The 24774-nt window shown below is 41.4% G+C and overlaps 2 protein-coding genes across 2 annotated transcripts in view; one reads left to right on the forward strand and one right to left on the reverse strand.

Moving 5' to 3' along the window:
• tprn (taperin) overlaps positions 1–21764 on the forward strand; it is a 31344-nt gene extending 9580 nt beyond the window's left edge. Inside the window, exons 2-4 of the mRNA XM_035775948.2 lie at positions 15532–15727; positions 16291–16415; positions 18095–21764. Of these exons, the coding sequence (XP_035631841.1) occupies positions 15532–15727; positions 16291–16415; positions 18095–18157 (384 nt within the window). The 3' untranslated portion in view covers positions 18158–21764. The remainder of the gene's footprint in view (positions 1–15531; positions 15728–16290; positions 16416–18094) is intronic.
• Positions 21765–21881: 117 nt separating this feature from the next.
• Positions 21882–24773, reverse strand: ssna1 (Sjogren syndrome nuclear autoantigen 1). Its single transcript, XM_035775947.2, has 3 exons — positions 24456–24773; positions 22618–22817; positions 21882–22177 (listed from the first exon to the last, which is right to left on the reverse strand). The coding sequence occupies exons 1-3, from the start codon at positions 24505–24507 to the stop codon at positions 22085–22087; spliced, it is 345 nt and encodes a 114-aa protein (XP_035631840.1). The 5' UTR covers positions 24508–24773; the 3' UTR covers positions 21882–22084.
• Between the last annotated feature and the right edge of the window lies 1 nt (position 24774).

Consider the following 24774-nt stretch of genomic DNA (forward strand, 5'->3'; position numbering starts at 1 on the left):
ACCTGATGAATAATGCAACTCAGGGAAATAATTTTCTGATCGGAGTTCAGCTCAGCTACTTGATCTTGTATCCTTTTTTTTCCCTGTCCAAGTTTGGGCACCCATCAGTGGTCACACTGGATAACTTTTCAAAACTCAGTCCCAGCTTTGCCACCCACTTACTAACCTCCTCTAATAAATCTTTCCCTGTGGTTGTGCTCTTCATTGACTGCACTGAAGAAATCACCTCCAATTTCAAAGTCTGGGGTTACGCCTCGTAAGAATATCAACAACTGCGCCGTGTCACGTGCATCACTGCTCGCATCCAGGGCCAAGGAGAAAAGGTAAAGGATTTCACCCAGGTCTTTCAACTGTTCCATATTCTCTGTGACGTCCCCAACACGCCGTGTCACTGCTCATCTTGACAGGGAAACCTTTTCAAACAGCCCTTTCTTGTCGGGGCAAAGTAGTGCTGCAGAGTCGATTTTAAGAACAAATTCTTATTTTTAGCGACGGCCTAGGAACTGCCTTGTTCAGGGGCAGAACGACAGCTTTTTTTTTTTTTTTTTTTTACCTTGCTAGCTCGGCGATTCAATCTTGCAACCTTTGGGTTACTATTCCTACGCTCTAACCACTAGGCTACCTGCCGTCCCAACCTAAATTGTTATTTCTATTGAAATTGCCAACTATGTAAAAATAATCTACATAAAGCCAACAAATAAAAACATTGCAGCCCGCAGGTAAAAAATATCAACAAAAAGTATTTTATTTTCTATAAAACACACAGGCTACGCATGGCCTGTCTGCAACCAACTTTAAACATTGTATCAACTTTGGTCCAGCCAGAAGCTCGTGCTAGCAAACTTGCAACATTGAAAAAAAATGTAGGGCCCTCTTTCCACCAGTGAGCTTGAGACCGACACAGCAGTAGGCTATTTTTCCCTAGAGATAAGAGCTCATCAAGTAGATCTATTTTATGACATTTCCACTGGATCAGGGCATGACATTTTTCCCTTTCACGCTGAGTGGTTATAGAAAAGGGAGAGAGCTGGAAAGATCTTTCAGCTACATTGATGAACTATTGTCATTCTCAATCGATGTAAAAACAGACTTTGTTTGCCTGCTATTTGAGGTGAAGAAAACAACATTACTTTGAGAAGCTCCACAGGTCATTAGTGGTGGTTCATTAAGCCAATCAGAAATAATATCCGATCCCCAAATGTGCACATATTTATATGCCTACATTTGCAGGCAGGCCAGGTAGTCTATATGCCTACTTTTACACATAATCAAGGGGTGTGTCCTTACTCAACATTGACAAGTAGCGCTTCAAACAAATGACTAAATTTTTAATTAAATAAACCCAAACTTGTTTCTCACATGTGTAGCATAGGTTGTATGCTGTGCAAACAACGTGTCCACTCCAACAATGACAATGGTGAAAGACTGGAATAATATATTAAATGCATTAATAGAAATGACCAGAACCAAACAAACAGATTAGGAATTCAAAGTAAATGTAGGCTACTACTGGTGATATGGAGCGGCAGGGTAGCCTAGTGGTTAGAGCGTTGGACTCGTAACCGGAAGGTTGCAAGTTCAAATCCCCGAGCTGAAAAGGTACAAAATCTGTCGTTCTGCCCCTGTTCCTAGGCCATCATTGAAAATAAGAATTTGTTCTTAACTGACTTGCCTAGTTAAATAAAGGTAAAAAATAAATATATGTAATGAGGAACTGATAGGGCTTCCGAGTGGCACAGGAGTCTAAGGCACTGCATCTCAGTCCTAGATGCGGCACTATAGTACCTGGTTCGAATCCAGGCTGCATCACATCCGGCCATGATTGGGAGTCCCATAGGGTAGCGCACAATTGGACCAGCATCGTCTGGGTTTGGCCGGAGTAGGCCGTCATTGTAAATAATAATTTGTTCTTAACTGACATGCCTGGTTAAATTTAAAAAATGTAAAAACAATCAAGGCAAACAATTCACACAATGAAGTTATGAAACAATGAATGTGGACCAATTGTTGGGAGAGAGCACATTCTGTAGAGATGTGCATTTTGGCCACAATTCCCTTCTTCTTGAACTGTGCCATTCATGTGGCCTCAAATGGATTAGTTTACTGAGAAGGGTACAAATCAGACAGGTGTCTCGTGTGCCATCATTCTTTTATTTATCTATCTCACACACTGCTTGACAAATAAAAAAATCACTGTTTACCAACAGCCCATCGACCAAACAATTAACTAGTCAACTAATTGGGATCAGCCCTAGTTGAAAAATCTCAAATTGGGAAAAAATTACAATCCTAGCAGAAGTCATGGTTTACAATAGTGCATTCCTCTGTCCAATGTTAAGAGAAACTGTTTTTTATTGGTTGTGGGAAAGTCATGCCATGCGTAAGGGAAGTTAAAAATGTTTATACTTAAATAATGCCAATGCACCGTGTCTGTAACACAGGAAATCCAATTATTGTGTGCTCCAGGTGTAAAGGTCCATTGTGTTTAATTATTTACCACCTCGAGTCATTTCCCATCCCTCATCACAATTCCTCCTTCTCTCCTCTTATCTCACTACTTCGTTTTCTTCTGCACGCTTCAGTCTTTGCCTCTCTCCTTGCTCCCTCCTTGACTGTGTGTCGGTCTCTGTCTGCATTTCTGTCTAGTGTGTATCTATGTACAGTTGAAGTCAGAAGTTTACATACACTTTGGTTGGAGTCATTCAAATGTGTTTTTCAACCACTCCACAAATTTCTTGTTAGCAAACTATAGTTTTGGTTAGGACAGCTACTTTCTGCATGACATAAGTCATTTTACCAAAAATTGTTAGATTATTTAACTTATAATTCACTGTATCACAATTCCAGTGGGTCAGAAGTTTACAAACACTAAGTTGACTGTGCCTTTTTAAACAGCTTGGAAAATTCCAGAAAATTATGTAATGGTTTTAGAAGCTTCTGATAAGCTAATTGACCATTTGAGTCAATTGGAGGTGTATCTGTGGATGTATTTCAAGGCCTACCTTCAAACTTAGTGCCTCTTTGCTTGACATCCATGGGAAAATCAAAAGAAATCAGCCAAGACCTCAGAAAAATTGTAGACCTCCACAAGTCTGGTTCATCCTCTGGAGCAATTTCCAAATGTCTGGAGGTACCACGTTCATCTGTACAAACAATAGTATGCAAGTATAAACACCATGGGACCATGAAGCCATCATAGCGCTCAGGAAGGAAATGTGTTCTGTCTCCTAGAGATGAATGTACTTTGGTGTGAAAAGTGCAAATCAATCCCAGAACAACAGCAAAGAACCCTGTGAAGATGCTGGAGGAAACAGGTACAAAAGTATCTATATCCACAGTAAAACGAGTCCTCTATCCACATAACCTGAAAGGCCATAAAATAACCAGATCACGGTTTGCAACTGCACATGGGGACAAAGATTGTACTTTTTGGAGAAATGTCCTCTGGTCTGATGAAATGACAATAGAACTGTTTGGCCATAATGACCATCCTTATGTTTGGAGGAAAAAGGGGGATGCTTGCAAGACGAAGAACACCATCCCAACCGTGAAGCACGGGGGTGGCAGCATCATGTTGTTTGGGTGCTTTGCTGCAGGAGGGACTGGTGCACTACACAAAATAGATGGCATCATGAGGGAGGAAAATGATGTGGGTATATTGAAGCATTATCTCAAGACATCAGTTAAAGCTTTGTCGCAAATGGGTCTTCCAAATGGACAATGACCGCAAGCGTACTTCTAAAGTTGTGGCAAAATGGCTTAAGTACAACAAAGTCAAGGTATTGGAGTGGCCATCACAAAGCCCTGACCTCAATCCTAGTGAAAATCTATCTATCCCATAGAATATTTGTGGGCAGAACTGAAAAAGTGTGTGCGTGCAAGGAGGCCTACAAACCTGACTCCGGTACACTGGCTCTATCAGCAGGAATGGGCCAAAATTCACCCAACTTATTGTGGGAAGCTTGTGGAAGGCTACCTGAAACGTTTGACCCAAGTTAAACAATTTAAAGGCTATGCTACCAAATTCTAATTGAGTGTATGTAAACTTCTGACCCACTTCTTATGAAAGAAATAAAAACTGAAAGAAATAATTCTCTACTATTATTCTGACATTTCACATTCTTAAAAGACCATGGTGCTTGCCTACGGAGCTGTGAGGGGAACGGCACCTCAGTACCTCCAGGCTCTGATCAGGCCCTACACCCAAACAAGGGCACTGCGTTCATCCACCTCTGGCCTGCTCGCCTCCCTACCACTGAGGAAGTACAGTTCCCGCTCAGCCCAGTCAAAACTGTTCGCTGGTCTGGCTCCCCAATGGTGGAACACACCCCCTCACGACGCCAGGACAGCGGAGTCAATCACCACCTTCCGGAGACACCTGAAACCCCACCTCTTTAAGGAATACCTAGGATAGGATAAAGTAATCCTTCTCACCCCCTTAAAAGATTTAGATGCACTATTGTAAAGTGGCTGTTCCACTGGATGTCATAAGGTGAATGCACCAATTTGTAAGTCGCTCTGGATAAGAGCGTCTGCTAAATGACTTAAATGTAATGTAAATGTTAAAATAAAGTGGTGATCTGAACTGACCTAAGACAGGGAATTTTTACTAGGATTATGTCAGGAATTGTGAAACTGAGTTTAAATGTATTTTGCTAAGGTGTATGTAAACTTCCAACTTCAACTGTACCTGCCTGGGTGTGCTTGATTCTGTACGCACTGTGTGTGTGTTTTGTTTGTCGGACCCAAGAGGCTCAGTGTGGTTTAGATGAACCGTTTCAGCCACTATCTCAGCATCTTGGAACATTCATCATGACTACGTCCCATTGTCACATGCTTGCCTGCCTGTGCCTCTCCAGTAGGTCTGTGTATTTAAGGTGCATCTACTGCAGCAGCAAAGATCAGTGTTTCCCTCGAGACCCATACCGAGGTGTAAATATGCCATTGATACTGGGTCTTCAGCTTTATTCCGACCTGTGTGCGTGTGACTGTTCCAGTGAGTGTGATCTGGCTGTAGAGTTCTGTGAGCCCGGGCGGGCAGGGTGAGAAACGGAACTATTGGGGCAATGCCAACAACATGATGGCACACAGTCAAATATTGCACCTACATATGCATGCATACACACACACACACAGCTCTCATACAGCCTGTGTCATTTGTATAGCTCCGCCAGTCACTAATTAGAATTCATCCAGCAAAGCGTCAGTGTCATGTTTAATTCAGACCTGACCCGTGTGTGTCAGAGCGATCGAAAGAACGAAGAAAAGAGAAGTGTTTGAGAACCGGATGGATAGAATGATGTGTAGGTGGTTTCGGGGATATATAAAAACAGTACTGTGTGTTGAGGTCATGTGGGCAGATGGAACAGCCCCTATTAATATCACTATTTCTCAGTTTGTTCTTGTAGATAATGTTGCCTGACTGTATATGTAACACTGTGTGTGTTCAGTGCTACTGTCTATTTATATACAAACACATAATATTCACATTCCCCTCTAACCCCACTGTGACAGTTACAGCACCAACTGCATGTACTGTAGATGGTCTTTCTCACAGATCATATCTGTCTAGTGCCATGGTTTTCTGTGGTTTATTATGTTCTTGCACTGTGTTTCTGTGGTAAGGTTATAATCAGACTCAGTTAGTTCTCTCAAATGCTATGCCCTATTTCTCCCTCTTTCAATGAGCATATACAATACGGTCTGTCTACTAGCATGCCTCTTCCACTCTCTCTCGTTCTCCCTCTCAGCCCTGTACTGCCTGTTCGTGCTCCACCTCCTCTCTCCCATTTATCTATGGCATTTGTCACCCTGGCAACGCAAGCCGCGGCCATTCTATATTGCCATTAGGATTCCAGTTAAGGAAGAGGTCCATACACAGCACTTGCTTTCTCTCTTACTCCTGACACTGAGTGTACAAAACATTAGGAACACCTGCTCATGCCATGATAGACTGACCAGGTGAACCCAGGTGAAAGCTATGATCTCTTATTGACGTTACCTGTTAAATCCACTATAATCTGGGTAGATTAAGGGGAAGAGACTGATTTTAAAGGATGTTTAAGCCTTGAGACAATTGAGACATGGATGGTTTATGTGTGCCATTGAGGGTGAATGGGCAAGACAAAATATTTAAGTGTCTTTGAACGGGGTATGGTAGTAGGTGACAGGCGCAACGGTTTTGAGTGTGTCAAGAACTGGGCCAGCATCCTTGTGGAACAATTTTGACACCAATGAATTGAGGCTATTCTGAGGCCAAAAGGGGGTGCAACTAAATATTAGGAAGGTGTTCCTAATGTTTAGTACATTTGGTGTATATATTCACCTTAGCTTTGACATTGTAATGGACCATATCACTTTTTCATTCATTTGACATATTCTCTCTTTCTTTGACTGTATCTAAGAGACGGCTCACACTGTAGCAAACAAACACTTTCATCCACAGCTGTGAGAGATTCTGCCTACATGATTGACTGTGTGTAAGGAGTAGGGGGTGGTACTTCAAGGCACTAAATCAGTAAGTGTGGTTACTAACACATGGTTGAAGATTTGCTAATGGTTGTTAGCGAGTTCAGAAACCAATGGTTCCTGCTACTTTTTTGTGTTCTGTAGAGCTGCTGTCTACTTTAAGGCTGGTTAAAAAATTGGAATTGAAATGTTGTGCGTTACATGCTGATCAAACCATCTCCGCGTGTCATTGTGCGCATGTTGATTGTTTATCTCCACCAGACACGTTCATGACATGCAGGTTAAAATGCCAAAACCAACTGTGAACAAACTATACTATATATAAAAAAAAAAGTGTGGACACCCCTTCAAATTAGTGGATTCGGGCCACACCCTTTGTGGACAGGTGTATAAAATCAAGCACACGGCCATGCAATCTGTATAGACAAACAATTGGCAGTAGAATGGCCTTACTGACGAGCTCAGTGACTTTCAACGTGACACCGTCATAGGATGCCACCTTTCCAACAAGTAATTGATACAAATTTCTGCTCAGCTTGAGCTACCCCGGTCAACTGTAAGTGCTCTTATTGTGCAGTGGAAACATCTAGGAGGAACAGCTCCTGTAGCACGTAAAAATCTTCTGTCCTCGGTTGCAACACTCACTACCTGGAAGCAACGTCAGCACAACTTTTCGTCGGGAGCTTCATGAAATGGCCGAGCAGCCGCACACAAGCCTAAGATCAACATGCGGAATGCCAAGCATCAGCTGGAGTGGTGTAAACCTCTCCACCATTTGACTTTGGAGCAGTGGAAACGCGTTCTCCTTGAGTGATGAATCACTCTCACCATCTGGCAGTCTAACGGACAAATCTGGGTTTGGCGGATGCCAGAAGAACCCTACCTGCCCGAATGCATAGTGTCAACTGTAGCGTTTGGTGGAGGAATAATAATGGTCTGGGGCTGTTTTTTTATGGTTCGGGCTAGGCCCCTTAGTTCCAGGGAAAAGATCTTAACGCTACAACATGACATTCTAATGTAGCTGATTCTGTGCTTCCAACTTTGGTAACAGTTTGGGGAAGGCCCTTTTCTTCTTTCAGCATGACAATGCCCCCGTGGACAAAGTGAGGTCCATACAGAAATGGTTTGTCGAGATCAGTGTGGAAGATATTGACTGGCCTTCAGAGCCCTGACCTCAACCCCATCGAACACTACTGGGATGAATTGGAATGCCGACTGCTCAACTTTAGTGCCCAACCTCACTAATGCTCTTGTGGCTGTATGGAAGCAAGTCCCTGCAGCAATGTTCCAACTAGAGGTCGACCGATTAATCGGAATGGCCCATTTTAATTAGGGCCGTTTTCATAATCAGAAATCGGTATTTTTGGACATTATTATTATATATATTTTTTTACACCTTTTTATTTAATCTTTATTTAACTAGGCAAGTCAGTTAACACATTCTTATTTTCAATGACGGCCTAGGAACGGTGGGTTAACTGCCTCGTTCAGGGGCAGAAAGACAGATTTTTATCTTGTCAGCTCGGGGGATTCAATCTTGCAACCTTACATTTAACTAGTCCAATGCTCTAACCACCTGATTATATTGCACTCCACGAGGAGCCTGCTTGTTACACGAATGCAGTAAGCCAAGCTAAGTTGCTAGCTAGCATTAAACTTATCTTAAAAATCAATCAATCATCATAACCACTAGTTAACTACACATGGTTGATGATATTACTAGTTTATCTTGTGTGTCCTGCGTTGCATATAATCTATGCAGTGCGTAACGTTGCTCCAATGTGTACCGAACCATAAACATCAATGCCTTTCTTAAAATCAATACACAGAAGTACATATTTTTAAACCTGCATATTTAGCTAAAACATTTACATTACATTTAAGTCATTTAGCAGACGCTCTTATCCAGAGCGACTTACAAATTGGTGCATTCACCTTATGACATCCAGTGGAACAGCCACTTTACAATAGTGCATCTAAATCTTTTAAGGGGGGTGAGAAGGATTACTTTATCCTATCCTAGGTATTCCTTAAAGAGGTGGGGTTTCAGGTGTCTCCGGAAGGTGGTGATTGACTCCGCTGTCCTGGCGTCGTAAAAGAAATCCAGGTTAGCAGGAAATATTAACCAGGTGAAATTGTCACCTCTATTGCGTTCATTGCACGCAGTCAGTGTATATGCAACAGTTTGGGCTGTCTAGTTTGCCGGAATTTTACTTAAGTATGACATAACATTGAAGGTTGTGCAATGTAACTGGAATATTTAGACTTGTGGATGCCACCCGTAAGAATTCGGAACGGTTCCGTATTTCACTGAAAGAATAAACGTCTTGTTTTCGAGATGATAGTTTCCGGATTATTAATGACCCTAAGGCTTGTAATTTCTGTGTGTTAGTATGTTATAATTAAGTCTATGATTTGATAGCAGTCTGACTGAGTGGTGGTAGGCAGCAACAGGCTCATAAGCATTCATTCAAACAGCACTTTCCTGCGTTTTGCCAGCAGCTCTCCGTTGTGCTTCAAGCATTGCGCTGTTTATGACTTCAAGCCTATCAACTCCTGAGATTAGGCTGGTGTAACCGATGTGAAATGGCTAGCTAGTTAGCGGGGTGCGCGCTGATGGCGTTTCAAACGTCACTCACTCTGAGACTTGGAGTGGTTGTTCCCCTTGCTCTGCATGGGTAACGCTGCTTCGAGGGTGGCTGTTGTCGATGTGTTCCTGGTTCGAGCCCAGGTAGGAGCGAGGAGAGGGACGAAAGCTATACTGTTACACTGGCAATACTAAAGTGCCTATAAGAACATCCAATAGTCAAAGGTTAATGAAATACAAATGGTATAGAGAGAAATAGTCCTATAATTCCTATAATAACTACAACCTAAAACTTCTTACCTGGGAATATTGAAGACTCATGTTAAAAGGAACCACCAGCTTTCATATGTTCTGAGCAAGGAACTTAAACGTTAGCTTTCTTACATGGCACATATTGCACTTTTACATTCTTCTCCAACACGTTGTTTTTGCATTATTTAAACCATATTGAACATGTTTCATTATTTGTGGCCAAATTGATTTTATTGATGTATTATGTTAAAATAAGTGTTCTTTCAGTATTGTTGTAATTGTCATTATTTCCCCCAAAAATCGTTATCTGCGTTGAAAAATCATAATCGGTTGACCTCTAGTTCCTACATCTAGTGGAAAGCCTTCCCAGAAGAGTGGAAGCTGTTATAGCAGCAAAGGGGGGACCAACGGCATATTAATGTCCATGATTTTGGAATGAGATGTTTGACCTGGTGTTGACATACTTTTGATCATGTAGTGTTTTAATTTGAGGACCGGTCCTAACACAAACATTCATGGACATTAAGATAGCTTGCTGTTGCTAGGTTATTTGTCCTGGGAGATTAAGATTGGGTTATTTTACCTGAAATGCATATGGGCATTTTTATTTTTTTGCTGGATTTTTGTATAATTTATCAATTTCAGTCAAATCAGGTTTTCTCTACTCGGAAAAGAAATCTACTGGTGAAAGCAGTTTATTTTCTTTTTTCTTTTTTCTTAATCTCTCCTTGTTTGTTGTCTTGTTCTTCTGTGGATTATATATGGCTGTTGGTAACCACCTTTAAAGTGCATTATCGCCACCAACTGGACTGGAACGATGTCCACACTTGTCTTTCAAACACCCACGTGGGTTAATATGCTCGTTTTATAAACCAATGAGTAGATGGGAGAGGCGGGACTTGCAGCGCGTCAAGTGCCTAAAATAGAAGCAAATTCGATTTTAGCGCCTGGCTACGTAAACGCCCGCGAGGAATTTGAATGAAATGATTGAATAACGTGTCAATTTATTTTGCAATGGTTTAGTCAACATGTTAGTGGAATAAATCCATGCTCATCTAACAGTGTTGCTTCCATTCCTATCTTTGTCCCAACCTGGGCTTGAACCAGGGACCCTTTAAACACATCAACAACAGTCACCTTCGAAGCGTCGTTACCTATCGCTCCAAAAAAAGAGCGACAAGGGCAACAACTACTTCAAGGTCTCAGAGCGAGACATGTCACCGATTGACACGCTACTAGCTCACACTGCTAACTAGCTAGCTATTTCACATCGTTTACGCTCAAATCTCCTCTCTGTATATGATAATGTATGCGAGTGGCTGTCTGCCTCCTCCATTGTAGTAGGATTCTAATATTAACTGGCTGGCAGGAGATGAGCTTTAATCAGGCATCTGGTCAGTGTGTCCCACACCTCAATGAGGGACATTAACAAGGCTATCCCTCCTCCCCTCCTATCACAAAACACACCCATGTAAACCCACACACACCTCAATGAGGGACATTAAACAAGGCTATCCCTCCTCCCCTCCTATCACAAAACACACCCATGTAAACCCACACACACCTCAATGAGGGACATTAAACAAGGCTATCCCTCCTCCCCTCCTATCACAAAACACACCCATGTAAACCCACACACACCTCAATGAGGGACATTAAACAAGGCTATCCCTCCTCCCCTCCTATCACAAAACACACCCATGTAAACCCACACACACCTCAATGAGGGACATTAAACAAGGCTATCCCTCCTCCCCTCCTATCACAAAACACACCCATGTAAACCCACACACACCTACAATTGGGCAATTCCACAGTAATGCAATTATGCTTTGATTCAGTTTTTTTACTTTAAAATGTATGCCAAACAGATTTCAGAGTTTAACAAACCATATGGGGCGGCAGGGTAGCCTAGTGGTTAGAGCGTTGGACTAGTAACCGGAAAGTTGCAAGTTCAAACCCCCAAGCGGACACGGTACAAATCTGTCGTTCTGCCCCCGTACAGACAGTTAACCCACTGTTCCTAGGCTGTCATTGAAAATAAGAATTTGTTCTTAACTGACTTGCCTAGATAAATAAAATATATATAACTCTATGCACAAAGACTACTTTGAACAATTTACACTGAACTTCACAAAAACATATTTGCTGGAAGAACTGTGTAGACTGCAAATGCAAAGTTCGGTAACCGAATTACAGTAAAATCTCCCTCAGTATTTTATGAGACCACGTTTTCCAAAAGCTCTTAAATATCTGCTCTGAATTAAGATTCAAAGATGTCTGCAGAAAGACACTTTGAAATGTTTTATTTTAATATATAATAAATAATAATAATAATAATAATTTTGTTAACGGAATTTCATCATGGGTCCCTGATTTGTACTATACAGAAATGTGTAATTATGGATATGAATGTCCTTCTCTTCATGGTGATGTATCCTGAACACAAAGGTAGAAATATACAATGTCCTTATTTTGCATATCTGGAAATTATTGTACACACTGGCTGTTATTGTAATGAGATCTGCCCCCAAACACCATATTTGGTTGGTTCAGACGAGACCAAATGAGATACAATATGTACAGTAGGCAGTAGTGTCTAGTCTAGTGTGTTCTACTTTTATTTGACTGTTTTGAAAAAACAATAGTTTGTCTGTTGTTATAAATAGTATAGTATTCACTGTAGTGAAAAATACTTGTTAATACTGTATTTACATTTCAATGTGCACCTGGGGGGGCCCAGGACTAGGACTAGGACCAAGTTTGTGAAACTGGTCTAAGAACCTTTTTCCATCTATTTGACCAGATATCAAAGCCTTTGCTTATTCCTAATTTCGGGATGGAAACTTGTTTAAACAGGTATGTGGGTCTTTCTATAAATAATGGGGCCAATGTGTAACATCGTGATCAAAATTTCTAAATGGTTTGAAACAAAAATCTAAAAGATGATCATGCAGTGTACTTAGAGGAATAAAAATGAATATATGCATATTGGCCCATAACTTCACCTATACAACAACATAGGACTATACATACTCTAAGCAGGGTTCATAAAGACATTGGCAAGCAAAATTCTAGGACTTTCGGGGACTTCTACAAGCACTTCATTGTAATGTTCAAGGACCTCAATGTTATATAATTGTACATATAGGGCCTAATATAGAACCCTACTGCTCCAAAAAACATGCAAAAAGTATCAAAGTAGGACATTACCACTTTAAGAATAATTGTTTTAGGCCTTGCCAATGCAGCAATATAAAAATTATTATTACATTCTAAAATGTGAGAATAATGTGGACATTGTCTGACTAAATAAATCTCCATGCATCCAATCTTTCTGTAGCCTATGTGGCCGATGCAGGGACACATAAAGCCATGACTAGCTGTAGCATTCATCTCACCATTTGAATCTCACCATCGCTGTTTTTATAATGATTAACTGACCAAAAACCAGGTTCCTTTTTTTAAATTTAAGGATTTGTATAGATGGCCAAGTTGAAGCCAATAATCCTCATCCTCCTAATAACCACATATGGTTTTACCGCAAAAGAGAAGCCCAACGCACTTCCATTGAAACGGCGGGAAACAAACGAAAGTGGCTACATCTCTCACAAAAAACAATCAAAAAGGAATTCACGGATAATTATAAGGGAGCAGGAGAACCTCTTGCAAAGCTGTCATCAAGGCAAAGGGTGGCTACTTTGAAGAATCTAAAAAATTAAATATATTTTGATTTTAACACTTTTTTGGTTCCTACATGATTCCATGTGTCATTTCATAGTTTTGATGTCTTCACTATTCTACAATGTAGAACCTATTAAAAATAAAGAAAAACTCTGGAATCAGTAGGTGCGTCCAAACTTCTGACTGGTACTATGTATATAAATTAATGACATTATCCTACGAACTTCACATGTTGGTGCTCATGGGTCCTTTTAAATGGAAATGCCCAAACCCTGCACTCTTGTACTTGCTGTAGCTCCTACCCAATTTCCACAGCAGAGCTCCCCTCCAATCCGCTGCCAGAATGTTGGGATGAACTCTACCAGATTCTACTGTGTGTGTCTCCAATGTGCACCATGTCACTGTACCCTCTACTAAACTAGGACAGCGTGCTGGGTGGCCTGGAAAATTTTAATTCCCTCTCGCTTTGTCTCGCTCCTTCTCTCGCATTGTTACTCTTTCTGTTGTGCACTTTCTCTCCCGCACAGACAGAATTGCAAACAGACACCATTTTTTTCAACACTATATTAATACACTCTCACTACTCTCTTGAGGAAAAAAATCATAAAAACCAACAGCAAATGCTCAAATCCTCTTCAGCTGAGTCATTTCCGTGTCATTGTCCTGTTTTTGGAGTGAGAGAGCACTCAGACAATTTGGTTCTGTGGTCTCTGTCCTGTTGAAGTGTGCAGTGGTGAATGGGAAGAGCCTGGTGCCTGAATCGGCCCTCTGTTGGCCTGTCTCAGTGCCCAGAGAGGAGGACAGCAATCACTTCTTGAATAATACAGGCCTTCATAGCCACGGGTGGGCAGAGAGAGAGGGGCAGCCCTGACGTCTCAGCCCAGATCTACACAGAGAGGAAGCTAACCCCGCGGCTAGTCTGATTTTATTGATACACTCTTGTGGCATGGAGATGGACTCCTAAAGCAGGACATGGGCCACGTGGTGAAATGCTTTGGCGTGATTAAGTTGATCAGGGAACTTGGGAGAGAGCGAGGGTTTTAGACATATTTAAAAGAGCTGATTTGTAAAGCTGATGGTCTTTTGGGGCTGGAGCTCCAGTGATATGGCTTTAGACTGGATTTAATACCTTTAAAAATAGTATTTGTGCTCCTCATTTGGTCTTTGTCACTGGAAGGCCACGGCTGCCACTGGTTCAGCCACGACCAGGCCAAACACACAACTAATTCACTGTCTTGATAGATCACATGATTAAAAAACAAGTTGCTTTTGTCCCTAATATGATATCTGCATCTTTCTTGGGTTTTAATGTAATTTTAATTGTAAGGAATTAAAATGACTGATTTATAAAACTGTCTAATTATAGTGCTTAGATTATTAAGAGTTCAATGCATGCCCTTTCCCTTCTAAAAGCACATGCTTATTATGATGAACTGAAAAATGCACCACAAGTGAAAATGAAAGCACTTTCGAAATCAGCGTTAAGGCAGCATGCCTCGATGGGTTTTTGTTTTATCAAAGCATACAGTATCATCGGGGCTGAGAAGTTGAGCAATGACTTGAGTTATTCAATGTCTGAGATATAGCCTATTCTCATTTTGTACATGTACCCATCTGCATTGTATGCTTAATTGTCACAGCTTATTAGCCATTAAAGGTCAATGTTTTGAGCTTCATTAATCCTTCAGACTATTGAGGTTGGCTGTTGTGAAGTTGATAGTCACGTTCTGCAACATGTTGCCACAAAGTCTCACCCCACGGTGGCAAGTTTGTGCAGCGCTGGGCTGTTGCCAAACGGAGATGTCGTACAACTAGCTCTCCAGCCATCAATCACAATGCCAGCAGCCCCTGCAAGGCTGCCACCTGCCCTGTGCCATGATACTAGAGGCCAACACTGGAAAATTAAACTCACAGGTCAAGCACATATTCTCATATTTACAAGTGCCTTTAAGGTAACCCCAATATATGAAGATAATGTGCTTGTGTAGGCTACTAGGTTCAGTTTGGGTCACGTACACATACAATGCTGGTGTTGAAATTCATCCAATCAAAGTAGGCCGGCCTGACAATGCGATAAGCCAAATTACATTTAATGATACAGTAATAAGGAAACACATTTCTTTGTTATTGTTCAATGTGGTCAGAACTATTCTGTCATCATAGGGGAGTAAAGTACAGTATGCACAATAAACCGGTGGTATTTTAATCCAGCAGCGTTGAATCTTTTGTGGCTGTACTATCATACTAAACTGACTTTGTAGTGCTGAGGAAGAAAATTATTATTGTGGCAAGCAGAGCTAGGGGAAATCCCAATCATTGAGTTAGCCTGATGTCAAGCTTTGTACATGAATTAACATGAAGCTGACATTTTCTCTCTGGTACACTTACTCATTGAAAGTGCTGATAGGTGATCAATTCAATTCATAGCACTCAACCCTTAAGAGAACCATAGAAAACAGCAGGCCTACCATTTCACCACTGAGTCTTATGTTTGAGTGTTTTTAAATCACTGACGGACTTCTCCGTTCCCCCTCACTCAGCTGAAGATATCGTTCAACGAGTCGAGCATGCAGAGCAGCTATGAGTACCCCTCAGAGAGCAGCGTGTGGGACAGCGAGGAGGAGGAGGAGGAGGAGGCGGTGGCGGAAGGGAAGGGAGGAGGTCAGGAGGAGGATCAACCCAGCATGGTGGGCCGTATCCACATCCCTCGTCCGAGCTACACCAGCAACGGCACTGGTGAGAGAGAGAAAGATGGAATGGGGGGAGGGGAAAGGAAAGCAGGAAACGTATAGAATGAGAGGAAGAGGGAGGGGATGGAATTGGAGTGAGAAGAGGACAGAGTTAAAGGGAAAGTAATCAAACTGACTAAATGAGACATATTCTAATGGTGAAGAGGGTACGATAAGGGAAAGTAATGAATTCATACAACCTATTAGTAATCTGGAAATGGCTGCATGGTGGTTTGGCACTGAACTGCTACTGTTTGATGTAGCATGGGAGACACCTACTGGTCAGAGTTAGCATTACATCCTAATGAAGTAACCGCTGGGGTTCAGCAGGCAAAAACTATCTTTCAGTGAGTTGTAACTAAACATATCTGTCATTTTTATCTGCTCTCCCATAAATGTCTCCCCATTTAAACAGTAGATATGCAGTATAATTAGATTAGTTATTCATTACACAGTTTATTGCCAATCTTTAATCAACGTGTACATGAGCTCGTGCAAAAAAATAATGTATAATAAATAACCGATGTGCTACAGACTTGCATTGTGCTTTCCCCATTCCTATGCCTTCAGATCTGTCCAGTTACATTCCCAAGCACACTGTGGATTTTAACAGCTGGCAGGAACATAAGCTTGATGACCCTGTTTACCAGGGGGACACCAATTTCCAGCGCACACAGATGTCAGGGGAAGTTATGGTAAGGCAACAGTACCAGTCAAAGGTTTGGACACTTACTCATTCAAGGGTTTTTCTTTATTTTTACTATTTTCTACATTGTAGAATAATAATGAATACATACTATGGAATCATGTAGTAAACAAAAAAGTGTTAAACAAATCAAAATATATTTGAGGTTATTCAAAGTAGCCACCCTTTGCCTTGATGACAGCTTTGCACACTCTTAGCATTCTCTCAAAAAGCTTCACCTGGAATGCTTTTCTAGCAGTCTTGAAGGAGTTCCCACAAATGTTGAGCACTTGTTGGCTGCTTTTCCTTTACTGCGGTCCAACTCATCCCAAACCATCTGTTGGGTTGAGGTTGGGTGATTGTGGAGGCCAGGTCATCTGATGCAGCACTCCATCACTCTCCTTCTTGGTCAAATAGCCCTTATATAGCTTGGAGGCGTGTTGGGTCATTGTCCTGTTGAAAAACAAATGATAGTCCAACTAAGAGCAAACCAGATGGGATGACGCATCGCTGCAGAATGCTGTGGGAGCCATGCTGGTTAAGTGTGCCTTGAATTCTAAATAAATCACGACAGTGTCACCAGCAAAGCACCCCCACACTATCACACCTCCTCCTCCATGCTTCACGGTGGGAACCCCACATGCGGAGATCATCTGTTCATCTACTCTACATCTCACAAAGACATGGCGGTTGTAACCAAAAATCTCTAATTTGGACTCATCAGACCATAGGGCTGATTTCCACTGGTCTAATGTCCATTGCTCATGTTTCTTGGCCCAAGCAAGTATCTTCTTATTATTGTTGTCCTTTAGTAGTGGTTTCTTTGCAGCAATTTGACCATGATGGTCTGATTCACACAGTCTCCTCTGAACAGTTGATGTTGATATGTGTCTGTTACTTGAACTCTGAAGGATTTATTTGGGCTGCAATTTCTGAGGGTGGTAACTGTAATGAACTTCTCCTCTGCAACAGAGGTAACTCTGGGTCTTCCTTTATTATGGTGGTCTTCATGAGAGCCAGTTTCATCATAGTGTTTGATGGTTTTTGCGACTGCATTTGAAAATGTTTTTTTTTTTTTTTTTTTAAGTTCTTGACATTTTATGAATTGACTGACCTTCATGTCTTAAAGTAATGGACTGTCATTTCTCTTTGCATATTTGAGCTGTTCTTGCCATAATATGGACTTGGTCTTTCATCAAATAGGGCTATCTTCTGTATACCACCCCTACCTTGTCACAACACAACTGATTTGCTCAAACGCATTAAGAAGGAAAGAAATTCCACAAATTTAACAAGGCACACCTGTTAATTGAAATGCATTCCAGGTGACTACATCATGATGCTGGTTGAGAGAATGCCAAGAGTGTGCAAAGCTGTCATAAAGGCAAAGGGTGGATACTTAGAATAATCTCAAATATAAAATATATTTGGATTTGTTTAACGCTCTTTTGGTTGCTACATGATTTTGATGTCTTCAATGTAGAAAAATAAAGAAAAACTCTGGAATGAGTAAGTGTGTCCAAACTTTTGACTGGTACTGTATATGATATGACACATTCATTCATCAACCTAAACGTTTGTGGGGCTACTTTAAAAGTATCAGAATGGCATAACAGCACATCATTTACTAAAGTAACTCTATTTCTCTCTCTCCACCCTTACCCTGCTCTTCATTTTATATATAATCAGCTCACCCCAGCAGACAGCTCCTTGCTGTCAGATTTCAGCAGTGAACCTGCTTTGTACTTCTGATATGCCTGGACCAAACAGGAATGACCACTGCCCTACAGCTTGGACTCAGAACCACAGTTACACAACCCAGGCTGGGACCAGACTCCTACCAGTGCCCAGTGAGACTTAACAGAATTGGACCTCAAGTCGCACTCCAACACAATCAAAGCACTCTTTTTTTTTTTTTTTTTTCACACGTTTAATTTGATACATAGACATCAACCAACCACACAACCCAAGCAGCTGGACTGTCCTCACCCTCACATGTACAGTTGATCTGTCTGTTCTCTCAACCACTACCAATTCCTTTCACTGACTGCCATTGAGCGGTGAAGTCTGAACCAGATCTCTGACAGACTGTATTTGATTCTTGAAAGATAATGATGCATTATAATGCTGTTTTCCAGGCTTTACGATCTCTAGAAGGCGGCTGTCTGGCTCCATTCTGTCTGCCTTGATGTCTCTCTGTCGCCATCATTGTTGTCATATTATATATACTGCGTATGTATAACAGGAATGACCACAATACAATGCATTCAAAAAGTATTCAGACCCCTTGACTTTTTCACTTTGTATCTACACACAATACCCTATAATGACAAAGCAAAAACAGGTTTTTATAAATTACATTTATGAGTACTTTGTTTGAGCACCTTTGGCATCGATTACAGCTTCGAGTCTTCCTGGGTATAACGATACAAGCTTTGCACCCCTGTATTTGGGGAGTTTCTCCCATTCTTCTCTGCAGATCCTCTCAAGCTCTGTCGGGTTGGATGGGGAGTATCACTGCACAGCTATTTTCCGGTCTCTCCAGAGATGTTTGATTGGGTTCAAGTTCGGGCTCTGGCTGAGCCACTCAAGGACATTCAGAGACTTGTCCTGAAGCCATTCCTGCATTGTCTTGGCTGTGTGCTGAGGGTTGTTGTCCTGTTGTAAGGTGAATCTTTGCCCCATTCTGAGGTCCTGAGCATTTTGGAGCAGGTTTTCATCAAGGATCTCTCTGTACTTTGCTCTGTTAATCTTTCCCTCGATCCTGACTAGTCTCCAAGTTCCTGCCGCTGAAAAACATCCCCACAGGATGATGCTGCCACCATGCTTCACCATAGGGATGGTGCCGGGTTTCCTCCAGACTGGCACTCCAGACAATTGGCATTCAGGTCAAAGAGTTCAATCTTGGTTTCATCAGACCAGAGAATCTTGTTTCTCATGGTCAGAGTCCTTTAGGTGCCTTTTGGGTAACTCCAAGCGGGCTGCATTGTGCCTTTTACTGAGGAGTGGCTTCCGTCTGGCCACTCTCCCATAAAGAACTGATGAGTGGAGTGCTGCAGAGATGGGAGAATCTTCCAGAAGGACAACCATCTCAATAGAGGAACTCTGGAGCTCTGTCAGTGACCATCAGTTTGGCCGCGCGGCCAGCTCTGGGAAGAATCTTGGTGGTTCCATACTTCCTCAGTTTTAAGAATGATGGAGGCCACTGTTCTTGGGGACCTCCAATGCTGCAGAAATGTTTTTGGTACCCTTCCCCAGATCTGTGCCTCAACACAATCCTGTCTCGGAGTACTATGGATAGTTCCTTCGACTTTATGGCTTGGTTTTTGCTCTGACATGCACTGTCAACTGTGGGACCTTATATAGACAGGTGTGTGTCCAATCAATTACATTTACCACAGGTGGAATCAAATCAAGTTGAAGAAACATCTACATTTCCAGTCTCATAGAAAAAGGTCGGAATACTTATTTACATAAGGTATTTCATGTTCTATTTTTTTTTAATAAATGTGCAAACTATTTTAACCTGTTTTCACTTTGTCATTATGGGGTATTGTGTGTAGATTGATGAGGATATGTTTTGTTTATCCATTTTAGAATAAGGCTGTAACAAAATGTGGGAAAAGTCAAGGGGTCTGAGTACTTTCCGAATGCAGTGTATGGTGTCTGTGTCCTTGTAAAGGGGATTGTGGTGTTGACCAAATTCCTTAAACAAGGAAGCCATCCTGAGCTGAGGACGCCACACTTCATAGGGAATGGGCAGACAAAAACAAACAATACTTAAATGCGGCAAGGGTTCCAAAATCCTAGTCATTTGTTTTTCTACCTGATTTCAGACTTGGTTCCCCTTAGAGAATGCTTCTTCTGTGTGCCTTTTTAGTTTTTGTATGTTTCCAATGTTGTGTTGGAGATTTTGCCAGAAGAGTGCAAGAGCAAGCGAATGTCAACACTCACCTCTTATAATTAAGAAATGCTCTGTAGACCTGCTCAACTTTGTTTGATCATCAGAGCTGTGAAGTACTGCTTCAAATATTGCCTCAGCCTCGTGACCATTTGATGTTATACCTTCTGCAAGAAGCTTAATGTCAAATGGACAGTAAATTAGACCCATTGTCTAAAATACTATTATAAACCATTTCCCCCGTTCAGTGTTAATGTTTGAACACTGCCAAGTGTGAAAGATACCAAGATCAAAGGTAAACCAAGAATAGCAACTATTGAAACAATTCACCAGCATGTGCATTTGAAAGGTCGCCTTTCAGATACTCGTTCTTGTGTAGTATATGGATCAAATAGCTGTGCTAGATGGAACAAGGAAGGGTGTGTCCTCATGGCCATGTTTTTCCTTCATTGACCAGTGAATAGCTTCTGACCTCCTACACATTCACATTCCATAGAGCAGGGTTTCCCAAACTTGGTCTGCGTTTTTGTTTTTTGCCTTAACACTACACACTTGATGAATAGTTGATTTGAATCAGCTGTGTAATGCTAGGGCAAAAACCAAACCATGCAGTCATTGGGGTCCAGAGGACTGCGTTTGGGAGCCCCTGCCACAGTGAGCTGGACTATTTTAGTAATGAAGACATTGTTCTTACACAATTGTTTATTGGAGACTTTTTAAAAAAAGATGGCTCTAAATCTTCAAGATTTTTACTCAATGCCAATTGACTCGTTAATTACTGTGGTGGACAACTCGCATTCTCAAACATTCCGGACAGTATTGATGTACAGTTTATATACTCCACAATGTATTGCTTTTTGAATATCTTCAAAGGAAGGGGTTTAGATTACAGGACTGGCAACATTTCTATACTGTAACTGTTTCATGATTAGACACTTGTCAAGATTTTATTTTAAACCTCACAGGCAAAGTGAAAGTGTTCAATTGATGTACATGAGAAACGAGGAATGAATCTCTTTCTGCCACAACCCTATTGGGGAAACCAGGGAATGATAACTGGTTAGTGTCCACTGATAATCCCACAAAGCATATAGAGCACACCTGCCATTCATCTGTGCCAACTGCTGCATTTAGGACCAAATCCCTAAGTAGGCCAGCAGCTTTTCCTGGGAATTGTGCCTTTAATTGAATCAGGGGACCAAGAGCCAGGGCTTTATAATGGCATGTTTCAGTGACACCAGCAAGATTGGGATGAGATGGATTCACTTGAAAGAATATTGATGAAGCCCGGGACCATTGTATATTCCTCCTGTTAAGAAAGATGAGGCTTCCAGCTACACAGCTATTAATCTCCAGCATCAAAGATGTGCTTACTGTAAAATGTGTAGTTGTCAATGATTTGGGCAAAAAAGATGTCAGAACTGTACAAATGAAATCTCAATAAATAGATGAAGCATTGACAGTGTGAATAGTTTCTGGTGCAGAGTGTCAGACTAGTCTCCAGCCCTCATGTGAAGGCAGCATCTTCTGAGTGTTCGTATTTGTTGAAAGACACAGCACACACAACACATGGAATTACTTTTGAGTTGGTTCCATACATGGCAAATGTGAAGGGAATCTTCAAACTTTATTAAAATAATTCAATTGATATAAAATAAGTACACCAGTAAAGAGAATTAGATATTCAAAACATTTTTACATAAATATATTACAAACAGTTCTAGATAGATGGTGATGGAAGTGCTGGTATCTGGGTGAGAGGGAAGGTAGTCTGGACATCAGTGGTCTTTCCCTCTTGGTTCAGTGGCTTTGCCCAGATTTCCCGCTTCCTTCTTTAGTACACTCAGCAGTGTCTGAGAGCTCTCCAGAATCTGAGAATAAGGCATGAATTAACATACGACACTTGCCTCAGTCTATGAAATACCATATAGCCTGAGGTAAGTGGGAATGAAATGCAGCATGACAATGTGCTGTGTAACAATTTGATTGGAAAGTCTGACTTTGAGCACTCCGTTTTTAATTAACGACACTTACGGGCGTTTGTTTGCTCTGCCATTAAGCTCTTAGTAACACCAAGGGAGTTGAATATTAAGAAAACACGTGGGATGTATGTTGTCTTGAATTACAACAAGTAATTCCAAGGTTCTTTTGTGGGTCAGAACATGTCTTGCCCTGTACGTTTTGTAGGGTCTTTTTGCAGTCAAATTAACATGAGCGATCCTGTAAAGCGGACATATCCATTCAGGGTTTTGAGACTAAACTAGCGTTGAATAAACATACGAAAAATAAATCCCCTGAACCCTGGCCTGACCTTCATATAGGCAGCCTCAGTCTCAGCGATGGTGCGGTCAAAGTCAGCGCGGGCGGTGAGTCGTCTGGCCAAGCTCTCATTGACGCGGCTTAGCTTCTCAGTGAGGACGCGAATGTCGTGTTGTAGACGACCCTTCTCCTCCTCCTCCAGCTGTATCTGACGGTTCAACTCATCCCTCTTAGAGCACAGCTCCTCGATACCTGGGGAAAAGGAAACACTGGCTGTTTAGGAGATGGAATGTAAATGTACAATTAATGTGGATACGACCATGGTATTCAGTTCAATTCATTTGTACATGACCGTTTTTACAGTGTAGCCGTAGCCTAAAGTAATTACTTGAATGCTTAGCATCAAATATAGCCTGGGCCTACATTCCTAGTCCCAACAGCCTGTGAAAAGTAAGAACTCTGGGTATTTTAAAGAGAAAACAACCTAGAGGCCTATAATCTATCCTTCTAAATACATGTCAGACTTCCTGTGCACAATGTAAGAGGGATAAGAGGGGGAGGTCTAAATTGAGGTCACCCTCACTCAGCATCCCTTTCCTGTTGAATCAGCCCATTCCAGCCTGTGATGGATGAAAGTGTGAGAGACTGTATCAATCATACATTAATGAAATCCCACTGCCAGAGGTCACATCTTAGTCCGTAGCTATGGAATTAGATCTTTCACAGTATAAAGATAGGCATTAGTTGCATCAACACTCCATCGAATCAGCTCCATAATTACTAGCCTATATTTTCAAAGCCAGCCATTATGATTCAAATCTATCAAAACTATAATGAGTGGGTTGAGAATCAAGGGTTCAATTGATCTTAGACAATTCCAATGAAAATAGTCTTATGAAGCAGAACACCTGGGCTAAAGTCTAGATCAACTTCCTCTGACATTACCAGTCATGTCAGTGAGATTATGGGCATCTATACATGGACTGATTGAAACAGTTACTCAGAGTTGGATGCATTTAAATTCTACACAAGCAGAATGCCATGTCTTGATTTAAACTACGTGTCAGGGGTTTGATGGCTGTGCTAAAGTTAGGTCAATTATAGTCAGTGGCTATTTCCCATGGGTCTGCTGTAGTCTGGAATAGCTGCAGACAGTATCTGCAGTACAAACACACCTACTACTTGGATACCAACATTCCTGTAACAGTTATATCCCCTCCCACTAACTACACACTGGGTGTCACAAGTGTGTAAATTACTAAATGAAGGCTTAAAGAAATAAATTAATACAAAAGTATTTCAAACTTAACATATTTCCTTGACAAGTCAAACAGGTAAACTTCCGCACAGACTGGGTCCAAGTCTAGCGTCTCTTGCCTGTAAAATACAGACTAAGGAATAACATTCTGCCGCATTTAATCCCCCTCCCTAACCTTTCAACAACTCAGTTGACTGAATCACACATACTCTTGTGTAGTGATCTAGGAAAAAAAGAACTGTCTGCACATGCACCTAGGGAAATAATGACTTTCTATTGGGAGAAAAGGAAACCGCAGCAAAGAGAAAGAGCCTAGAAACAGGCTGCATCAAAGCATGGGATAGAAGCAGCATACTCTTTCAAGGTTAACTAACCAGATTCAGTCACACGTGCCTAATTAGCTGTAGTTGCCCAAAATGAGGAGCTGGAATATGATACATCCGGGAAATCTTTGTCCCTGAAGGGCCTAAGTACAGTATAAAAATACAGATAATTCCACAACGGACCCAAACAAGTGAAAACAAGAAGCTAGCTAGCTAACATATTGACATAACTGTTAGCTAGGTAGAAACTAGATAACTAAAGCAACGTAGTATTTAAAGACAAATATACGAAATGCCACATTCACTTACACTTGACAAGCTCGTTGTTGTAGGTTTGTAGCGCTGCTCCTTGTTGGGTCATGATGTTGTCGATTATACTTACTTTTCCAGCTCTTCAGGGCCCTTCCCCGCGCACACAGCCAGAGTACTATCTACGTTAGTTAGCGACTCAATAATAACTTTGCAGTTTGAAGCCAATGTATTGCTACAGATAACTCTCGTTAGGTTTAACTAGTTTGCAAACTGGCTCATTTGTGCAAAGATGTAGGCAGTCGATATGGACTCCTTCTCGACACCGACACTGTCCTTAACTAGCTTCAAAATCCCTCCATTTAGCTTGTTTCCACGA

This window comes from Oncorhynchus keta, chromosome 13, assembly GCF_023373465.1.
Source record: "Oncorhynchus keta strain PuntledgeMale-10-30-2019 chromosome 13, Oket_V2, whole genome shotgun sequence".
NCBI classification, from domain to species: domain Eukaryota; kingdom Metazoa; phylum Chordata; class Actinopteri; order Salmoniformes; family Salmonidae; genus Oncorhynchus; species Oncorhynchus keta.

What these genes read in the sequence shown, in the direction of transcription:
- ssna1 (XM_035775947.2), bottom strand. Translation starts at nt 24,507, where the DNA reads ATGACCCAACAAGGAGCAGCGCTACAAACCTACAACAACGAGCTTGTC. An exon ending in CAACAACGAGCTTGTCAAGT is followed by an intron (nt 22,818 to 24,455) that starts GTAAGTGAATGT and finishes CCTTTTCCCCAG; the next exon opens with GTATCGAGGAGCTGTGCTCT. An exon ending in CTGAGGCTGCCTATATGAAG is followed by an intron (nt 22,178 to 22,617) that starts GTCAGGCCAGGG and finishes CCTTATTCTCAG; the next exon opens with ATTCTGGAGAGCTCTCAGAC.